The sequence below is a fragment of the Hylobates moloch genome, unplaced genomic scaffold (assembly GCF_009828535.3).
Source record: "Hylobates moloch isolate HMO894 unplaced genomic scaffold, HMol_V3 SCAFFOLD_4, whole genome shotgun sequence".
In the NCBI taxonomy this organism is placed as follows: domain Eukaryota; kingdom Metazoa; phylum Chordata; class Mammalia; order Primates; family Hylobatidae; genus Hylobates; species Hylobates moloch.
The window spans coordinates 41,997,658-42,019,219 of record NW_026652279.1 but is presented as its reverse complement, the minus strand read 5'-3'; the positions used below and the strand labels follow the sequence as shown (position 1 = coordinate 42,019,219).

Sequence of the window (21,562 nt, the reverse complement as noted above, 5' to 3'; positions counted from 1 at the left end):
GTACCGATTGAGGACACTAGCTGATTCTGCTTCTGTCACTCCTGCCTGTCTCATAACAATCTGGGCCACACAGATGGCAGACCTCTGTTTTTAACGTTACATTCTGGCTGTCGTGAGTCATCCATGAAATTCATTCATTTCAATAGCTTCTCTGTGAATAACACTAGCATTGGCTTACTCTTCTGCATTTGTATAATTCAGAACAATATTTTAGAGATAGTCATGGAGGTATGTTTTATTTCAGCAATCAGAAAACTTGTAGGAAAAAGAAAGAATATAGAAGGGAAGTTGGAGAGAAGAAATATCATCAAGGATTATTCTGATTATGCATCACAGGTCTATGGACCTCTGTCTCGTCTTGGGTGTTTCCCAGACAACAACTCAGAGGACTTTGTAGTAAAAAACTACTATCTCAACACCTATGAAGGTAAGCAATTTACATAATTAGAAATCCAGTATAAGAAGGTTGTCTCAGAAATATGATTAAATATATAAAATGTAGAAATTTAGATTAAAAGCTAAGCAATAAAAATATTTGCAATAAACACTGATGAACAGGTTTAACATTATTAATGTGAGTTCATACAAACCAATAAAAACTACTAAGACCCAAATAAATAAATGGACACACTATAGAACAGTTCAGCAAGGACCAAATTCAATTAGCTAGTAAATGTTAAAAAATGTTTAATGTCACTAATAATCAAAAGTTACTTAACAATCAAATTGGGAAAAGTTTTATTCCAGGTTTATGAAGCCAACAAGAAATATGTATAATGAAATCAACCCTTTATAAAGAAATGTCAAAAAACTAGTGGGCAAGAGGATGGAGAACCAGGTGATAAGTTCATGGAGAGGGCTATACCTCTTATGAAGTTCAAAAGAGGCTTATTTAGTTACTTAATTTCACTGACAAATTGAAGTATCACATGGCCAAGATCATGAGTTGCTGGTTACAATGCTGAACTTGTAGCTCTGGCTGGCCATCTCCAGAGCAAAATGTAATAAATTGGTGAACGTCTACTTTAGAAGGGTGACACCACATATCATAGAATCATTAATTTTCTGTTGATTATTATTGTGGAATTGCTACTTTTTTGTAGGGCAATATTTTCACTTTAGAATGCATTTCTCATTGTACAGTCTAAGTCACTGACAACATGAGTTAATTATATGGAAATGTGCTATTACATTTCAGGGACACTTCATTCTATTATATGAGATACACCCTCTCAACAATTCTAATGAAACTGCTTGGCAAACAGCTACAAGGGTAACAATATACCTTAAAAATAATAAACGTAAGCACTGGATACTAAAAACATGTGCTTCCTTCCCATAGGATTAGTGGAACTTGAGTCATGTCTCCCAGATTTTGTGACACAACCCCGAATCAGAGCTCCAAAACCTAAAGTCATTACCACCAAAGCTGGTTTTCTGAAGAGGGCAGCAAGGTTGGACTATGAGTTGGCAGAGGTTCATAAGGTATAATCATTATCTGGAGGACAAAATGCTTCTAGTGTGATTTTTGCAGATAAATGCTACACTCCAAAAATTGCAGCAATGTCCAGTGGGTCAAACAGACCTAAATTCTCTGCTCTGCACTTTTCTGAGGTTGCCCATGCTGTGCTGAACCAATGTGTATTTCCTCTCATTTCACACTTCAGGAGACTTCTTGGAGATTTTTCTCCCCATTTGCAGAAGTCGTATTACTTTCTGAAAGCGTTTTCCACTTGGATCTCTATATAAAATTTGACACTATACTAAGGTGTAGCAAGTTTCTATTGTTGGTGTTAATAGCTGTAATAGGCCCGATTTTCTCCCTTTTGTGTTCATGTGATTAGGGCATATGAAGAAAAAGAGTCATGTTCAACTCCTTTCTCATCTAGTTAAAGCTCTAAAGGCTCTAGTTAAAGCCTTCACCAAGACCCACAGCACATCATCCACCAGCTGGGCTTTCCCTTTTGGTAGCTAGACTATAGGTATACAGAATCTGTGGTTTATGCTGGTGGTGCTCATTCTTTCCTGTGCATCAGAATCTCATGGAGGACTTGTTAAGACACATGCAGCTGGGCCCCATCCCCAAAGTTTCTGATTCAGTAGGTCTGAGGTGGGGCTGGAGCATTTGCCTTTTTTATAAGTTTCCCGGTGATGCTGCTGCTGCTGGTCCAGGAACCACACCTCAAGGCCCACTGTTTTATGATACACTCTCATCACTGGCCCATGCATGTTTGTTTGTTCAGTTGATTTTAGTAGTTAATAAAAATTGATGGGAACCTCTCCTCAAAACAGGACCTTAACAGTAATTTATGTATATCGAGATGGCTCTTTCCCACTTTATCCCCACATCCCCATCTCCTTTTACCCATCATTCTCTCACTTTCTGTTAAGATGTTTTATAGATTCTTTTTATTAGGTTATGGAAGTTCCCTTCTATTCTTAATTTACTAAAGCCTCTGATCATGTGTTTATGTTGAATTTTATCAAATGTTTATCTCTATCACACAATTTTTATATATTTTTTTAATTATTGTAGTAACATTTATAATTGTTTACAAATATTAATCTATCCTTGCATACCTGGGATGAACCTGCCTTGGTCAAAGCATACAGCTTATTTTCAGTACCTTGTTGGATTTGATTTACTCATATGTTGATGAGGATTTTGCTTCTACATTCATGAGTGAAATGACCTTCTTGTTTTCCTTTCTCATTTTGATTGTGTATGGGGTTGGTGTTATAATTACACAGGTCTCCTGAAATAAACTGGGGAATATTCCTTCCTTTTTCTTTTTTGAGAAGAGTTTAAATAAGATTGGGATGATTTGTTCCTTCAGTTTGGTAGAATATGCATATAAAATTATCTGGGACTAATGTTTTCTTCATAGGAAAAATTTTAACCACTACTTCAATTTCTTTACAACTTATAGAACTCTTCTGCATTATTTTTGGTAAATTATTTTTTTTTATAAATTCCATTTCACCTACCTTTTCAATTTTTTTTGGCATATGATTGTTGATAGTATTGTTTTATAATCTTTTAAATGTTTGTTTTATCTTATTCTTGTCTACTTTTTTCACTTACAATATTGTTTATTTATGCCTTAACTCTTTTCCTTAATCAAGTTTACTGAAGGCTTGCTTATTTTCTTAGTATTTATGTTTCCAAACAATGAACTTTTGATTTTGTTGATTTTCTGTATTATGTGTTTTTTAACCACATTAATTTCTACTCCTGTATTTATTCTATATTTCTTTCTACCTTTTTAGGGTTTGTTTCACAGGTCTTTTCTTAAATTGCACATGTAGCTCACCAGTTTCAGGCATTCATCTGTTTTATATAAGTATTTTAGGTTAAACATTTCCTTCAAAATACTGACTTTCGGTACATTTCATTAGTTTTGATATGTAGTATTTGTCATTCTTAATTTCTAATATCAAAAAAATTATGATTTTTTAATCTGTGAGTATTTAATAGTGTGTTTTAAAATTTCCAAATATGCAGGAATTTTAACTCATTTTCTCATTAACCTCTAACTCAATTGCACTGTGATCAGAGGTCATAGTCTGTGTGATACCTATCCTTTGAAATTTCATGAAGCTTGCTTTGTGGACCAGTATATGATTATACATGTAAAATAATAAAAGTACATCTTCAAATAACACTATGCCACTTCATGGGTAGAACAGGCACCTTAGAGCAGATTATTCCCAACTCCTTCTTCCCATCCCTGTGATATTCCTGTCATTCATTTCACTCATCCAAGTGCTATAATCAGCCAATACGTTTTTACTTTTATTGATTTAGCTAACAGTTACCTTTTAGATCAATTAAAAATAAGAAAAACAATATATTTTATTTATTCCTTCTCTTCTGCTCTTCTTATACTTATATCGATCTAAGTTTTTGATCTAGAGCATTTTTCTCCTGCCTGAAGAACTTTTTTTTATCATTTCTTGCAGGGAAGATCTGCTGGCCATGAATTCCTTCAGTTTTTGTTTGCCCCTTTATTTTGGGGGAGCGGGGGGAATGTAATTCGCACACAATAAAATCACCCTTTAAAAATATATAATTCAGTAGTTTTTAGCATATTTACAAGTCTGTGCAACCATCACCACTATCTAATTCCAGAATATTTTCGTCATCCCCAAAACAAACCTCATGCCTAATAGTGCTCACTTCCAATTCCCCCTTCCCCTCAACCCCTGGCAACTACTATTCTACTTTCTTTCTATTGTTTTCTTTCTCTCTTTTTCTTTCTTTCTCTTTCTTTCTTTCTTTCTTTCTTTCTTTCTTTCTTTCTTTCTTTCTTTCTTTCTTTCTTTCCTTCCTTCCTTCCTTCCTTCCTTCCTTCCTTCCTTCCTTCCCTCCTTCCTTCCTTCTTTCTTTTCTTTTCTTTTCTTTTTTTGAGGCGGAATCTCACTCTGTCACCCAGGCTGGAGGGCAGTGGCACGATCTCGCCTCACTGCAGGCTCCGCCTCCCAGGTTGACGCCATTCTCCTGCCTCAGCCTCCTGAGTAGCTGGGACTACAGGCGCCTGCCACCATGCCCAGCTAATTTTTTTTTTTTTTTTTGTATTTTTAGTAGAGACAGGGTTTCACCATGTTAGCCAGGATGGTCTCGATCTCCTGACCTCGTGATCCGCCCACCTCGGCTTCCCAAAGCTGGGATTACAGGCGTGAGCCACCGCGCCCAGCCTGTTCTACTTTCTTTTTATGGATTTCACGTACATGGAATTCTGGACATTTCATATACATGGAATCATGCAGTATATGGCCTTTTGCATGTGGCTTCTTTCACTTAGCATAGTGTTTTTAAGGTTCATCCAGGTTTTAACACATCTCAGTACTTCATTCTTTTTTTATGATTGTATAACATTCCATTGTGTGGATATACCACATTTTATTTATCTACTCATCATTTGATGAATAAACCAAGAATATAACCATGTTTAGTCAGTGGTTAACTTTTCTTTTTCTTTTTTTTTTTTTTTGAGATGGAGCTTTGCTCTTGTTGCCCAGGCTGGAGTGCAATGGCACAATCTCAGCTCACTGCAACTTCTGCCTCCCAGGTTCAGGTGATTCTCCTGCCTCAGCCTCCCGAGTAGCTGGGATTACAGGCATGCACCACCATGCCCGGCTAATTTTGTATTTTTAGTACAGATGGTGTTTCTCTATGTTGGTCGTCAGGCTGGTCGGTTAACATATTTTTAGGAACATCGTAGCACCTCTTGGGAGATACACTCATTCTTGTGTTTCTCAAGCTGACCTAGCGTCACCATAGAGAATATTAATATTCTGATTAATATTTATATCTGTGACCTAGATCTGGTAATGAAGGAAAATATAGGGTACAATATACATTATTCAGGTGATGAGTATGCTAAAAGCCTAGATTTCACCATTATGTAATATATTCATGTAAAAAACTGCACTTTTACCCCTTAAATTTATGCAAATTTTTGTTAAAAAAAAAAGAGATTATATTAATTGGCATTATTTCAGGCACTGTTGGATAAGAAGAATAAAGTTCTTGAAGCAAAGAAACCCCCTCGCTTCCTTCAAAGAAACCCAGTACCTCAACCTCGGCTTCCAACTCCAACCTTGGAAATGACGTCCAATGTAAGTTGGAAACTTTTTGGTTGAAATGCTAAATTCAATATCGTTGTCAGCTTATTCTTAGGATAGTTTAGCTTAAAGCAAATCTAATTTAGCAGTGTTAGTTTCCCAAGCTCTGACTTAAATATTGTCTTTATTCTTATGTATCAAACATCAGACACACAAAAACAAATGAGATGAAATGAAATCTAAACCCAGTCCTTTTCAAAAATAAAAACACAATTTAAAAAATCTTTCCATGAAAAATCAGCATCAGAAGGTAGTGTTCATGTATATGAAATAGCAAAAGAAGATTGAGTGATGATCAGCTACCATAGCTATCTTCCCACATGGAGAGATGGCTGGTGACTGTTGGAGTCGAAGAGGAACGAAATGCCAGAGGTGTCATCAAGACGGGCTTGCTTCTGGGATGGGAATGACTCAAAGGGCCCTGCCCAGGGCCACGTCTCACCAGACTCAATTTGAACAAGGTGTCAGAGTTGGTTAGGATTTAGAGGACTGACTCAGACTAGACAAATCCACAGGAACTGTTAGAGATGCCGTGATGCAAATTTATTACTTTACAGAGAGAACTATAACTGCCCACTGGATCAGGCTGTTCCTCTTGGCTGCTCAGCACATTATCTCTCAGTATGGGACAGTCCTCACAAGAAGCCAGATTGTATTCAGAAGGCTGGTGTGTTTCTTGGCTGAGGGCAGGTGTTGGTGGGAGACCACACTAATACCTGTTACTACCTCTGATGAGTGGCTCCTGCAGAGGGACCAGAAACTCCCACCAGCCGGCGGGGATGTGCTGCTGGACAACATTCTCTTTTCTAGACTTTGTGCAGGCCTTTGGTTGACACATTGTCTCTTTTTTTTTTTTTTTTTGAGACAGAATCTCGCTCTGTCACCCAGGCTGGAGTGCAGTGGTGCAACCTTGGCTCACTGCAACCTCTGCCTCCTGGGTTCAAGTGATTCTCCTGCCTCAGCCTCATGAGTAGCTGGGACTACAGGCATGTGTCACCACGCCCAGCTAATTTTTGTAGTTTTAGTAGAGACCGGGTGTTGCCATGTTGGCCAAGCTGGTCTCAAACTCTTGACCTCAGGTGATCCACCTGCCCCGGCCTCCCAAAGTGCTAGGATTACAGGCATGAGCCACTGTGCCCAGCCTGACAGCACATTGTCTTTCATGTGTGTTAGTGTCATCGATTAGGCTGCTGTTTTCTTTTTATATTCAAAGGAATCTTAATTAGATTTCCAGACCCTGCGTTTTCTGCTTTGGACACAGAGTTTTTAAGATGATTTTTATAGATGGCTAACCTTGTCTCTTATATTCTGATTTTATCAGCGTAGCTAAATTCTTGTGAGAAGTACCTTACTCTGACATAGACTAGCTGTATTTGTGTCTACTGATGATCAAACATGAAAAATCCTGTTGCAAAATGATGTTATAAGCAATACTTGTTGCTTTAAGAAATATTTTGCTGGAAAGGAATATAAGGAGATGAAAGTGGTTTCATTTCTAGGGATAGCATGGCAGGGAGTGAATTTTTTGCTTGTAATATGATTTGTTAATGATGAAAAATAATGAATTCTAATGTAAGTAACATTAAAATACTGTATGTTCAATAAGGGCAGGGACCATCTTTTATTTCTCTTTAAATCTTTTCGGCATCTAGCACAGTCTGTTTTGCTTGAAATAAGTCTTCAAAAGAATATTTGATGGTTGGACTGCTGCAGTTCGCAAGCTGCTTGGTTCTCCCTTTGTTCTTTTAGGAAGAAGAAGAAATAGAAATGGCTGTGATCTACCTTCAAAAGTTACTCCGGGGCAGAGTCGTTCAGAACATGGTGTGTAGGTCCAACCACTGGCCCTGCTTTTCTCTTTTGAGAATAAATTTTTTAGAATGTATATGTGCTTGGTTCCTTGGAGTGAATTCCCTTTTGCACCCTGCTATCCTATTCAGCTAAACTCGAGTTGCCTACCCATTTCCTTCTGGTGACCCATTTCCTTCTAATGGCATCGTTTGTCCGGGTGAGTGGCACAGTGTCAAAGAGAGAGACAGGAAGGACCTACCTGCTATTTTCCATGGTTGTAACTAAGGCAGTATGAAACTCACTTCTTCTTTGGAATTGTTAAATCCATACATTTTCTCACCTGAATTTTGGCTATTTAAGCATTATCAACCAGGTGGATTCCCTAATTTTCCACAGTCATAATACAATTATTTGAGTTTGCATATGTCTGGCAATCCCTACATTATAAATGAAAGAGCTAAATAATAAACTATGGTTTTGAACCCTTACTATATGCCCACACTATTTATTCTTTGCTCTACATGTGTCGTCTCATTTTTTTTCCTATCCATAATCTCATTTTACAGGCAAGTAATCTGAGTCTGAGGGAGATTTAGTTATCTGCCAGCAAATTCAGCTCTGGTCTTCCCGACTGTAAAGCCATAGCCAGATTATTTGTGTTGCTGGAGCAGGCACACTTCACTTAAAAAATGGACTGATATAAAGCCCCAGTTAATTTTTGTTCCCAGGCAGCTGTAACTCATAAGAGATTCAGATATGATGAGCAAATCAGCTGGATGAACGATTTGTGTTTAACATTGTTCTTTACTCTCCTTTCAGTATTTTCCCAAGAGAAATGCCACAGTTAAATTCAGACAACAGATTATTACAAACCAGGGACAGATTTATTGGAAAAGAAAATATGGCCACGAAAAATGCCATTCTCAGGCTTATTAGGGAAGGAGCACAGGAAATGAGGGGAAGGTTCTGGTTTCTTAAGATGACCCTGGAGTTGTCATCTTGTCCTTGAGAGGCATTCTCAGAAATTAAGCACAGCTCACTGAAAACTAAGCCCATTCTCTGCCTGAGAAGCTGAAGGCACAGAAAAGAGGGCTGAACTCTAGCTCTGTGGGACACATCTGCTCTGTGGAACCCAAAAGGCAGGACAGAACCCACTGTTCACAAGTGTCTCACCAAGTCACTGCGTGTGACTCCTAGTGCTTGGCATAAGGGGATGGTAACTTGCAGGTCTCTCTTTGATTTGATTTGATACAGATGTTTGAAGGGAAAGAAAAGCGACTGGAGTTGATCCAGGAGTTGCGCACCTGCCACGCACTACAAGAAGATGAAAAGCTGGTGAAAAAAGCCGAGAAGCAAGTGACCCTGGCTTTACAGCGGCAGAGGAACTTGCATGAGCACAAGGTTTTCCTTTTTTTGTTTTCTTGTTACTTTCTTGTTAGATTTTCTCCCTTGAGTTTATCATCGTACAGCAACATTATAATAAAAATTAATGAAATGATGAAAAAGAAACAGCCCCACGATCCCATCACTCTGTCAGCATTTTTGTGTGTGTGTGTGTGTGAGACGGAGTTTCACTCTATCACCCAGGCTGAAGTGCAGTGACGCAGTCTTGGCTCACTGCAACCTCTGCCTCACGTGTTCAAGTGATTCTCCTGCCTCAGTCTCCTGAGCTGGGACTACAGGCCTGCGCCACCATGCCTGGCTAATTTTCATATTCTTAGTAAAGACGGGGTTTCGCCATATTGGCCAGGCTGGTCTCAAACTCCTGACCTCAGGTGATCCACCCGCCTCGGCTTCCCAAAGTGCTGGAATTCTTAAATAATGCTGCTGTCATCCTTAATTTGACTGGGGATGTGCCCTTACTGATTTGAATATTGTGTTATTTTTTCTTTATTTGCAAAACAATAACAACAAAACAAAACTAATGCATTCTTTTCAAGATTTTTTTCCTTCCATTTTTTCCCCAAATATCCAGTGACTATTGTATTTCAGTTAGTGAGGGCTTTGTAGACTGAATAAATAACAAAAGCAACATGAAAAAAGTGAGAAATAAGATTTATCTTAAAATATAAGCATTTATTTTGGAGTTTTAGAGCTGTCATAGCTCGTGCTGGTTAAACTGCATATTAAATGTGTTACTGTTTCATGATATGTGGTGACTTTCATCATGACCTCCCAGCTGTGTGCTGCCTGACACAGCTAAGAATTACAGCTCCAAACCAAGAACTGTAAGTATTTTTCCTATTTTCTTCCAATGTTTGTCTATATATATACACACTTTTAAATGTTATTGACATAGTATAGCTACACTTTATTTTACTCCCTCTCCCACTTTTCTGTAAGTCAATCTGAAAAAGAATCAATTTGCACATAATTTAGTGTTATAGGGAAGTAATACTTAGTTAATATGACCTCCCTTTAGCAACATACATAACTCTTGTGTTATGTAGGAGTTGGGCACAAATGGTAAGCAGCCTGGAAATGACCACAACTTTCTTTCTTTCACATGACAGCAGCACCATGGATGGTTGCTGAGCTTGGGGAACTTTTGGGGGGCGAGGCAGAATGGGGAGGAAGCAAGCCACAGGCTGTGAGACCCAACAGAGAAGGAAGAGGAGAATGTGAACGCTGGAGTCCCTGAATCTAGAAGTCCTAGAGTCCTGGAAAAGCTCACATAAGGAGCAGAATGCCCTGGAAGTGCTGGGCCCTGAGACTGTGGATGAAAAAATGCTCTCGTTGGCCCTTTCAGGTTTCTGATCATGACTTTAGTGGGTACAGCTAAGCTAACCCAGGCCTCTCAGCTCATTTATTCCATTTAGTGGATATACGTGTGAGTGAAATCGTGTCAGCTTACTGCTAAGGGAGGAGGTAATGGGCAAAGCTGTCACTTAGCCAAGGACTCACTGCTTACCTTCAGCTGTACCTGATACACCCTGGATATATGCAGGGATCTGAGGGAGTGAGCACCTCACGTATACCTGCAGCAATGCCGGTCTGCCCCTTTCCCCCCTTATATTTCTGTGGAAAACAGTCCAGAAAATGCACAACCCCCAATTATGTAACACAGTACTTTCTGTCACTACAGTGGAATCCCCTCCCTAAACATTTCCCTTAATTTCAAATTAGATTGTACTGCCTGTGCATACCCAGATTTCTTGCTGAGAGAAGAGGCTAAACATGAGCAGGATTTCTAGCCACTTCAGGAATTTCAAGGTTGCACCTGACCCCGAGTGAGGGAGCTTATGCTCCCTGGAGAAAAGGAGATAATCTATTTGTGATCTGTGGGCTGAGTATCTACTGTTTATGAATGGAAGGAGTAGTGAAATGCTCTTAGCTTTGCCCTTTCTTTCCATCTCTCCCTATTATATAAGTAAAGTTGAACTTTGTGGTTAGAAAGTGTGTGGGCTAGGAGGCAGGTGAGGATGAAGATGGGTGGTGGTGGGGCCAACAACCACACTTGACTGATGCTTTTACCCATAGCCCCATGGCCTCTGAGAACTGAGTATTCCCTCCCTTCATATAGAAACCAGGAAGGGAGCTGAGCATAGAGGGAGAACTGTCACTGAGATGGTGGCATGTGACTGGAAGATGAGCCCTTTTCCCTTACAACCAAGGGTAGGAGAGGAAAGGGGATGAAGTTGCAAAGTCTAATTACACTTTTCTTCTCCATATGTCAAAGCCAGGACACAGGGATTCATAAATAGGCACTATAGCTGACTTCTGGCAGAGAGCACAATGGGTTACTAATTTTGCCTCAGTGATTAGATGGACATTTGGTCTGTTTCCTGTGCTTTTTTTTTTTTTTTTTTTCTGAGATGGAGTCTCACTCTGTCACCCAGGCTGGAGTACAGTGGCATGATCTCGGCTCACTGCGACCTCTGCCTCCTGGGCTCAGGCAATTCTCCTGCCTCAGGCTCCCAAGTAGCTGGGATTACAGGCACGCACCACCACGCCTGGCTAATTTTTGTATTTTTATTAGAGATGGGGTTTTGCCATATTGGCCAGGCTGGTCTCGAACTCCTGACCTCAGGTGATCCACCCGCCTCAGCCTCCCAAAGTGCTGGGATTACAGGCCTGAGCCACCATGCTGAGCCATTCCTGTGCTATTTCAAATATTGTTGTTAATGACTTCAAAGTTATTAAAAGAGTAAAAAGTACCAAGGTTTTCTACTTTCATGTTGTTCAAGATCTTAACTCCTAACTTGTGTGAAAGGAAAGATATTGAAAAAATTAACAGATATCAAGAGTGAATTTCTAGGAGATTCAATTTGATTAAACTCCAATATTATCTTTAATAAAAACTTGACATTTCCCTTCATGTCTGAGAAGACACACTTTACCTTGTCGATAAAATTGAAAGAAAAAAAACCCATTCTCCATGGTCACTAACAGAAAAGTCTTGCTAAATCCTCTTGCTTATTTGAGGGCTGTGGTCCATCAGTGACTGACCAAACAATCTACTTTCTCGTGCCTCAGTTTTCCTCATAAGAACTTTGGTTGGAGCCAATCGAGAGGTAATATTCCCAGTAAAAATTAAATGCATTCTGAAAGTGAATTGACTGCCAAGACTTTTGAGCAATCCAGCGCCTCTTCTAATAATCACCACTCATAGTGGAATTTGTGTCCTTAAAGTTATGTTATTCTTTTCAAGGTCTCACTGGTTGAAAACCATTTGGCTGGACTGGAAGGAAGGGCACTAGCAGACATGTTTGACTTCCTGTCCAAAGAGCTGGTGAGACTGCAGGAGGAGAGGAGGATCCATGCCTTTGTCATGCTGGCCGAGCGCCAGCGGCGGGTACGAGAGGCTGAAGAGTGTGGTCGGCGCCAGGTGGAAAAACAGCGCCTGCGGGAAGAGGACGAGATATTTAAGGAGGCAAGTAGGGGCAGCTGGGTGTATGGAAGCTGCCTAGAAGGAGCCAAGTAAAACCAAAGGAAGCTGATGACATAAAATGGCATTTGGCTTTTGTTTATGCATTGGGTTCCTACTGTATGCCAGGCACTCTACAAAGGCATTGTGGGAAACTTTGGAGGAAAAAACCCAGACACGATCCCTTCTCTCCTAAAGCGTAAATAACACATAATACGCACGTGTATAGAATTAGAAAATGTAATGAGTTCCATGAAGGAAACAAGTAGGACCCAGAGACACATTTTAAGCCAGTTACTTCACTTGCTGTGTGGAGCACAGGCTGTAGGGAGGACAGAGGGGGAACCAGGCGGCCAGGAAGGAGATGTTGAAATAGTGAAGGCCAGAGTGAGAGACAGGAAGTCGAGTATTACAGCCAGTGTCGGGCTTAAGCAACTGGAAGATGATGGTATTACTTCCTGAGGCAGGAAAGTTGAGAGAGGAATAAGCTTAGGGGCAGGGGAGGAATCAGGAAATCAATTTATATTTCGTTTGGGACATCTAAGCAGAGGTATTGTTTCAGTAGATGCATCTACAAGATGGAATTTAGAAATGAGGGTTTGGCTGAAGATGTAAATTTGGAAGTTGGTGACCAGCTTCTAGCCTCCTACCAATCTTAACACACTTTTCTTCAAAAAGAGTGACTGAGATTTAGAAATTATTGGCGAATCAGAACTTGCCATCCTTTACCTAATATCACTAAGGAAGAACCAGCTGGGGATGGGAAGAATAGCTGGGGATGAAAATAAGAAGAAATGGAACAGAGGAGCTACTATACACAAAAGCAGAGAAAGGGAAAAGCTGGTCAAAAAGCTTCTTAGGAAGATATCTTCTAAATGGGAATGATGTCAGAAAACATCAGCTCTGTCTAGCAAGGGCAAGAAAGGGTTAATATAGCCCTTCTAGCCTGATTTAAGAACCACTTAGGTAAAAAATGTACCCAGCTATGGACCCACAGATTCAAATATCATCCACATTTTAATTCTCAACCTTCCTAATTAAAATATAATGACTATTTTCCATCCTACTTCCCCAACCTCCATTCAAACAGGTTCTCTTGAAGAGAAATATGCTTGCACATAAATTATGAACCAGAAATGTAATATTTAATAAATTTCCAAAATATGCATATAGATAGTGAGAAACACAGATATAAAGTCATAGACTCATCTTTAAATACATATACATTTTTGCAGGCACATACATGAGGACATATTTACAAATATAATCTGGTGTGCACAATATTAGCAAGACATAGAGGAGCACACATAGCCACACGTTTCCTTATTCACATACATACACGCACAAACGTGTCCAGAAATTTACACATTTATAAAGATATACATAAACACACAGGTACATATATGGCTATGGATGGACCATAGTAAACTTTCTACCTCTCTACTATTACATGACTGAGCTGTCTAATTGATCCATATAGATGCAACTTGCTTCCTGAATAAGAGGGTGGGCTCTATGAGAGCATGAATATTGTATATTCCCTTTGTGCCTTGCACAACACAGCATCGATCCCTGTACCTAATAGGCATTCAGCAGATATATTTTGGTTGGTTAGTTGTTTGGTTGATACCGTATTAAACTGTCCATTGAGACTCTCCCGTAGAGAAGGCATAGGGATTGAAGGTTGATGTTTTACACACAGGTGTACGGTATCATATACTCAGAATTGTGCCGAAGTGCCAATCCAGAAACAGGTACTGAATTGTTACTGAGTCCCAGGCATTATCTCAGATACAAAGCTATGTTTAGACATGAAACAGAAAAATGCCCTACCTCTAAGAAGCTGATAATCTGTTGAGGAGACAGCATACATATACAGGCAAAACTAAGTATGCCACAGTTGATGCTTAATCTTTCTATATACATACACCTGTAAAGCAGGCAAAACTAAACTACTTTGCTTATGGTTACATACCTAGGGAGCAAAATTATAGAGAAAAGAAAGTGTTTACCATGAAAGTGGGAAGGTGCTGTGGTAAAGGAAGAAACCATGGTGACCTTCTGAGATACTGGCAGTTACTATAATACATGGGTTCTGACTTTACCCTAATTCATTACACTGTGCATTTATGTGCTCTGTACTTTTTATTTTGTTTTATTTTTCTAATCTCTGAGTTTGCTTGCAATGCACTTTTAAAATCTGTATCCTATTTCATGATTTCAAGTAAACTTTAAAAAGAAGCAGTCAAGGGCTGGTATGATAGTTCAATAAATTCATTAGAGACCCAGGATCCTTCTAGATTTCTGCTCTTCTGTTCCTAGGTCGTAGCCCTTCTGGCAATTTAAGATGATTGCTGGTGTTCCAGCATTATGTCCTCATGAAAGGAGAAATGAAGAGAGAAAAAAGGAAGCCAGGTCTTTCCCTTTAAGAATCCTTTCTTTGGTCAGAACGTGGTCATATGGGCAATCCAGCTCTTGTGGGTGCTAGGAAATGTAGTCTTTATTCTAGGCACCTGTTTGCCTAGCTAAAATCCAGGAGTTCTATTATGTAAGAGGAAGGAGAGAAAGGACATTGGAGAATACCTCCTAGTCTGTGCTACAGTTAGGTAGTTTGACCAAGTCATGTTGCTGGTAAGAACAAAGCCAGGATTTGAACCAGCGTTATTGACTCTGAAGCCCATGATCCTTCAGCAGTGCTGTCTTATTGGGTGCCCCCCGACCCAATAAAATCCATAATTCTGAAATGGGCTAAATGGGTGTGGACTGCCCAGAGTGAGTAGGTAGGCGGATGAGAAATAGACTATGAGATGTTAAAGAAAGTGAATGATTAGTGAAGGGACTGTTGACTTAATAAATGAAATATATGAGCTAGAAAAAGTTAACCAATGTTTGTGTATTTTTCTTGTGTTGTTTACAACAGCATACCTGTTTTAGTGAGGGTATTATTGTTTTTTGCAGGTAGTTAAAGTCCACCATAGTACTATAAGCTCCTACCTAGAAGACATAATACTGAATACCGAAGCGAATACTGCAGAAGAACAAGCCAGGGCAGAAATAGAGAAGATGGCTGAGAAAATCAATGACATTGCTTATGAAATGGAAAGCCGGTGTGTATCAAGAGAACAGACTGTAGAATGGAAAGGCCATTTGCTGGTACTCATATATATTTTTTCAAGAGCTTACAATTTCACCACCAAGTAGAAACAAATAACTCATACTTCAGCGTCCATTGTTTTATTAACATAACTCTTGAGAAGCCAATATGCGTATACCTCCGTATGTATTCTCAGTTATCCTCTGCAATCTAGATTACTCTCATTACTTACTTTCAGAATACTCGGAAGCATGAAAACAATGTGAATACGTGTGTGCAACATTACTGGGACTTCATCCCAAGGTTGCTGGCTTCTATGTATAAGCTGTGTTTCCAACATTCCTTTCCTGGCAGGCAGGGTAACTGAAGGACAGGGTCAAATCCAAATTTTTTTGTGGAGTTAAACAAACTTGCCAGGAATGTGTTATTTCAGATCACTTAATCAAGGAAAAGGTGATGGTGGGATTTGAATGGATTTGCTTACACAGCAGGAAAGCATAAATCAGCAGCTCAAGTGAAAAAACCAGGAATAATTCAATTTGTTTTATATTTTTTAGCCGAACCTATCTTCAGTCAGAGGAGATTGTTGCTGAGTTGGTTTATAGTTTTCTGATCCCAGAGGTGCAAAAATACTTTGTCAAAGAAAAAGGTAAGCCAGTGTAAATGCTTTACTTTAGGATTTTTTAAAGATGTAAATTATTTTCAATATCCCAGATATTTAAAATTAAACAGAGGGATAAGGAAATTTCTGAAGGGGCATCACTGAGTTTTCTTATTTCAGAGCTTGTCAGGTTCTCTTCATGCTGTCTGATTCTAGAATATAATCAGCTCTAGTACAGACGGGTTGTAGTTCTAAGAGTGACAGTATCAAAATCCAAACCTTGTTTAAAAGGATGTTCCCAAGTTTTCAGAAGAGCTGTATTTTTTTTTTAAAAAAGCATAAAACAGATATTGAGCATATAAAAGATTTTCACATTGTAGCAGCCTTTCAGAGGCAGGACACCTGAACCGTGAATGTTAAAAAGGAGGGGTGTTAGAAAGGTCTAAGTCTACCCTGCTGCTCTGCCTGCACCCCAAATAGCTTATTTATGCTGGAACTCCATCCAAGTATAAATATCCTAATTTATCATTTGTCACTGGTGGCATGTTTTTAAAGATTGATGCTTTCAGTCAATAGAGAAAGAGAAAATACTATCTTAAACAGAAAAATAAGATTTTTCCATACCTCTGAGACTGCTGATGGCAGGCTTGATCCTAGACAGAGGGGTGCAACCAGGAGAAGACCAATATTTGAGTGAAATAGCAGCTCAGAAGCATTGAAAATTATACAGGGGAATTCCAGATGGGCTTAAGCAGAAAAATGCTTAACATTTCAATTTGCTTAATCAGGGATAAAGAAATGGTGGAGTTCTAACACATTTGGAGAGGACAAAGAAATACCTGATTTTTCCATTGCATGGTTGTAGTGTAATTTTTAAACCAGTACCCCCTAAGGATAAGCATTTAGTTTGTTTCCAGTTTGTTTTCCTGTTACTAACAGTGCTTCAATCAATATATTTTACACATATCCCGGCCATGCTTCTGAGAGTAAATTCCTAACAGTACAATTGCTGGGATATAAGGTATATGTATTTTACATTTTGATAGATAGTACCAAATTTCCTTACAAAAAGATCGTTCTACCAATTTGATATTACCAAATTGCCCCACAAAATGATTGTTGAGTCGCATCAATAGTGTATGATAGTGCTTATACAAAAAAAATAATTTTCAGATCAAGTAATATATTTCTGTGTCACATTATGTTATAAAAGGACCTTATGTTTTCTAGGACCTTAAGAAAACATGCAACTCCTTTCCACTTCTCCTGAGTTCAAAATGAGGCCAGCCTGCTTCAAAGCCATTACACCCTTGGTTGAATTCCACCCTAGGATTGAAAGAGAGGAGGAAAACTGGGTTTAATATTTACTAGTTTGTGGCCGGGTGCAGTGGCTGAAGTCTGTAATCCCAGCACTTTGGGAGTCTGGGGCAGGAAGATCACTTGAATCCAGGAGTTGAGACCAGCCTGGGCAACACAGGGAGACCCAGTTACTACAAAAAATATTTTAAAATCAGCTAGGTGTGGTGGCGTGCACCTGTAGTCCCAACTACTCGGGAGACTGAAGTGGGAGGATCACTTGAGCGCAGGAGGTGGAGGCTGCAGTGAGCCGAGATTGTGCCACTGCATTCCAGCCTGAACAACAGAGTGAGAACCTGTCTAAAAAAAAAAAAAAAAAAAAAAATTTACTAGTTTGCGATCCCCTCCCCCACCTTGGGAGTCTGAGTTGAGAACTTGGAGGAAGACTTGAGCTAAAGGAATCCAGTGGAACTTATCTGTGGGCAAGTTGAGTGAGACCTTAGCCTCTTCCCTTTATATTTTTGCCAAATCAAAAAAGCCATATGAACAGGGAGCACACTAGGACCTTTTTTCTCTCTTTTCAAATGAGAACCATATATATTATATATGCACTCTTTACCCAAAATTAGGATAATATTATATACAGATGATTTTGAGATATATCACTTTTTGAAAAGCCAATGGATCAGAAAGACCTTAAAGATACCTGTGTATAGATATAAATAATAGTAACTGCCAAATTTTAAATGCATGCTAAGTTCCAAGAAGTTCACTAAACATTTTTAAATGTACAGTATCTCAATTTCTTTCAAGAGTTGTAGGTATATTCTCATTTTTCACTTAATGGAAATTAGCTCTTGGAGACATATGACTTGCAAATTTGAACCATGGTCTGTGTGACTCCAAAGCCCCCACTTTTTCAACCATATTACTGTGAAGTGCTAAAAACTGCTGAGTGAATTACCCCATCTAAACTAGCTGATACCCAAACAGCAAAGAATCCACGGTACTTCTTACGGTCCTTTACTAGCTATTTGACTTTGGGTAAATTACCTAATGTCTCTGTGTCCATGTTTCTTCTTCTGAGAATGCGGATATTAAAATACTATCTTCTAGGAGGATTAAATGAATAATTACATGTCAACTGCTTAAAACAGTACCTGGCACAAAGTAAGGACAAATGCAAACTGCTAACATCATCATCATCACTACTCCTTTCCAAGGGCTTAGGTGCTTACCCTGATAGTGAATATTCTTAGAATTTGGAGCTAGGGGCCGGGCACGGTGGCTCACGCTTGTAATCCCAGCACTTTGGGAGGCCGAGGTGGGTGGATCACGAGGTCAGGAAATCGAGACCACGGTGAAACCCCGTCTCTACTAAAAATAGAAAAAATTAGCCGGGCGTGGTGGCGGGCGCCTGTGGTCCCAGCTACTCGGAGAGGCTGAGGCAGGAGAATGGCGTGAACCCGGGAGGCGGAGCTTGCAGTGAGCCGAGATCGCGCCACTGCACTCCAGCCTGGGCGACAGAGCCAGACTCCGTCTCAAAAAAAAAAAAAAAAGAATTTGGAGCTAGGACTATGTTCTAAAGCCATGAGCTCGTAAACTCATCATCAATCTGTAAGTCCCTTCCACATTAAGAGCTAAGGCTCAAAGAGAAGTATAAGACAAGGTCTTTATTTGTAAGTTATTTACACTCTAGATATCAAACAAAATGTAACTCACATGAAGTGCTTCAACGCTGAATAGGTTGGTACAAACTCAAGTGCAGTTAAGTGGTAAATCTGGGCTGATGTAGTCAGAGGAGACTTCCTGGAGGATCTTGGACATGAGCTTCCCAGGTTTTGGAGTGCAGGCATTCCAGGTGAGGGAAACTGCTGAGGAGTGGAATGCAGGCAAGCCTGGTGGGAAGGAGTATGACTGGGCTGAACCAGAGAGTGGGAACAGAGGGAGCAGAAAGAAATTAGATTTGGGTTGGGTTTACCTTTAGTTTGCAAAATTATTTCTATCATGACTCTCTTGAAACATTTGGGAATGGTTTTGTTCAGACTTTCAGAGTGAAAATTTTTCTATTACTTTGGCACAGTGAAGAACGCACAGCAGAAACATATTCTTGCAGCCCATCAGATCATCCACAGTTACACAGAAAGCATGGTTCAAAAGAGATTAACTGAGGGAGAGCAAGATGAGGCCTCAAATGCTGCCATGTTACTTGAGAAAGAAACTCAAAATGAGAACAACAGCTAAGGTGAGTTTGATTTTCCACCTGGAAAAAAAGCAGAGAAAGGAAGAAAAGTGGCATTGTTCAGCTTTGTGCTGTGCTCTAACAATCATAATGTGAAGATTGCTGTTTAAGAAATGGAGGACTTCCACTTAAATTGGCACATTTTCTCTAGGTTGTGGCATCTACTGTTAAGATTATTAGAAAATTAGAGTTGATATTACAGCAATTAGACTCTTGTGATACAAAAAGTAGGACTCTAAATTATTTTTATGGGTTCTTTTAGCATGCGTGTACCTCGTCAAATGAAGCTATAGAATGTGTCAGTGTTATATATAAAAAAACTTGTTCTTACAGAAGTAGACAAGGTATGCCCTAATGCATTGTGCTAGTTGTAACCATGGTATGAGACACAGAGCCTGCCCAATTCTAGCTCAGACACCTTCTGCAGTGCCCACCAGGGGTTGGTCTTGGGCTCAACTAAAGGCTGTCATACTCACGAGACTAACACAGACCATATTTGGCATGAATATACTTAGAAAAATATAAGACAGGAAACAGCTTCCAGCAAGGCAACATCAGACATGTCTCTTCCTGTAGGAGCCCTTGCCATAGCTATACAGAAGAACACATAGCTATTTTCTTTAGTCCCTAGTTTATGGAGTGCAGATACAATACAAGGAAAAGAGGTTCACATTGGGTGGGTACAGGAACTGCCCTGGCATAAAAGCTTCACACCCCAGGGGCCAGAATCTCTTGTAATAATTCCATAGGCAATAGCTTCCAGGGTCCCCACCATGGATTTGCCCAGCTACAAAAGTCAACATACTCACAGAAACTCAAAGTTGTGGTTTTCTATTAGGTAGTCATTCCTCCCAGTTCAGATGGAATTTGCCAATCAGGGGTCATTTTTAAGTAGTTCAAGTTGCTTAATAACACAGTTGACACATATCACCTTATCAGGTCACTAGGAGAATAGAGCTAGGGAGTCAATTGAAAGTAAAATTCTCATGAGAAGGGGAATGGAGTGAACTTTTTGCTTATACTTTCTCCCTCAACCCTTTCGTGGTAGAGGCACATCTGCTGCTGTTTTGCCCTGAAGGTATGCCAGCCATCAGGTTGGGGAAAGTACCAGGGCTAGGGAGAAATTTTAGTTTGGCATTCAGAAGTTTTGCGTATTGGCCAGCTCTGCCACCAATTGTATAATCTTAGACAAATAATTTCTCTGCTTCAGTCTCTGGTCCAATAGAATGGAATCTTAAGTCTCAATCAAAAGGAATCATGGAAGGAAGGTTGAGATGAGAGGGAAGGTAAGAAATATTGCAGAGAGAAAGCTAATAAGTGACTCTTAAATATCAAACTGTGGCTGTAAATTACAGCAGAAAAACTGTTGACTTTAATAGTAAAATAACCTCTGAAATAATTGAAAATATAAAACATCTATTACATGTAATGTTATATATTGTCTATAAAATGTAAATTCAAGGACCAAAGCATTTGCTTACCATATTATTGTGATAAAAGCAAGCCTTAAGGTTGGGGTAGTCATTTTTCTGACATGGAAATTTAATAAGATTAATAATTTACACAATTTACATTGAATGCCTCTGCCTTTACTTCTGATTATGATACCTACTCTATGACATCCATAGTGACCTGTGAAATCAAGCCAGAGGAGAAAAAAAAATCATCTTCTATTTTAAACTTAGTGAAAGTAAAATATATTTCATTAAAGCCTATGTAAAGCATATATGATAATTATAAAATCTAGTTGCAAAAAAGTCTAGTTGTCAGGCTAACTACAGACACTCAACAAAGATGATCAACCAATAAATTAAATGGTTGGAACATGAAGCTTAGCTGTCCCCAAGGTATATCCTCCCTCTTCCTTCTTGTAGAGGGAAGCAGAGAAGGACAGATGTGAGGTTATTCAATGATGTCTAGGGAAAGGGGCAGTAGACATGGGCCACTGATTTAAAATACGTATTTTAAAATACATATTTTTAATTAGCTTGAACAGAGAGCTAATAAAGTAGTGAAGAATTTCTGGGCCAAGATCTAGAAGAAGAT

At 39.3% G+C, this 21,562-nt stretch overlaps 1 protein-coding gene across 2 annotated transcripts in view; it reads left to right on the top strand.

Annotated features, from left to right (window-relative positions):
• Positions 1–20,736, top strand: part of CFAP91 (cilia and flagella associated protein 91) — a 51,310-nt gene extending 30,574 nt beyond the window's left edge. Inside the window, exons 9-18 of one of the 2 annotated variants that reach the window (XM_058437448.1) lie at positions 245–427; positions 1,343–1,485; positions 5,506–5,622; positions 7,378–7,449; positions 8,671–8,817; positions 12,068–12,293; positions 15,246–15,390; positions 15,935–16,026; positions 19,358–19,519; positions 20,727–20,736. In XM_058437448.1, coding sequence (XP_058293431.1) covers positions 245–427; positions 1,343–1,485; positions 5,506–5,622; positions 7,378–7,449; positions 8,671–8,817; positions 12,068–12,293; positions 15,246–15,390; positions 15,935–16,026; positions 19,358–19,518 — 1,286 coding nt within the window. In that variant the 3' untranslated portion in view covers position 19,519; positions 20,727–20,736. Of the gene's footprint in view, positions 1–244; positions 428–1,342; positions 1,486–5,505; positions 5,623–7,377; positions 7,450–8,670; positions 8,818–12,067; positions 12,294–15,241; positions 15,391–15,934; positions 16,027–19,357; positions 19,520–20,726 lie in introns of both variants that reach the window. The other variant, XM_058437447.1, reaches the window with a different exon arrangement.
• Positions 20,737–21,562: the final 826 nt, after the last annotated feature.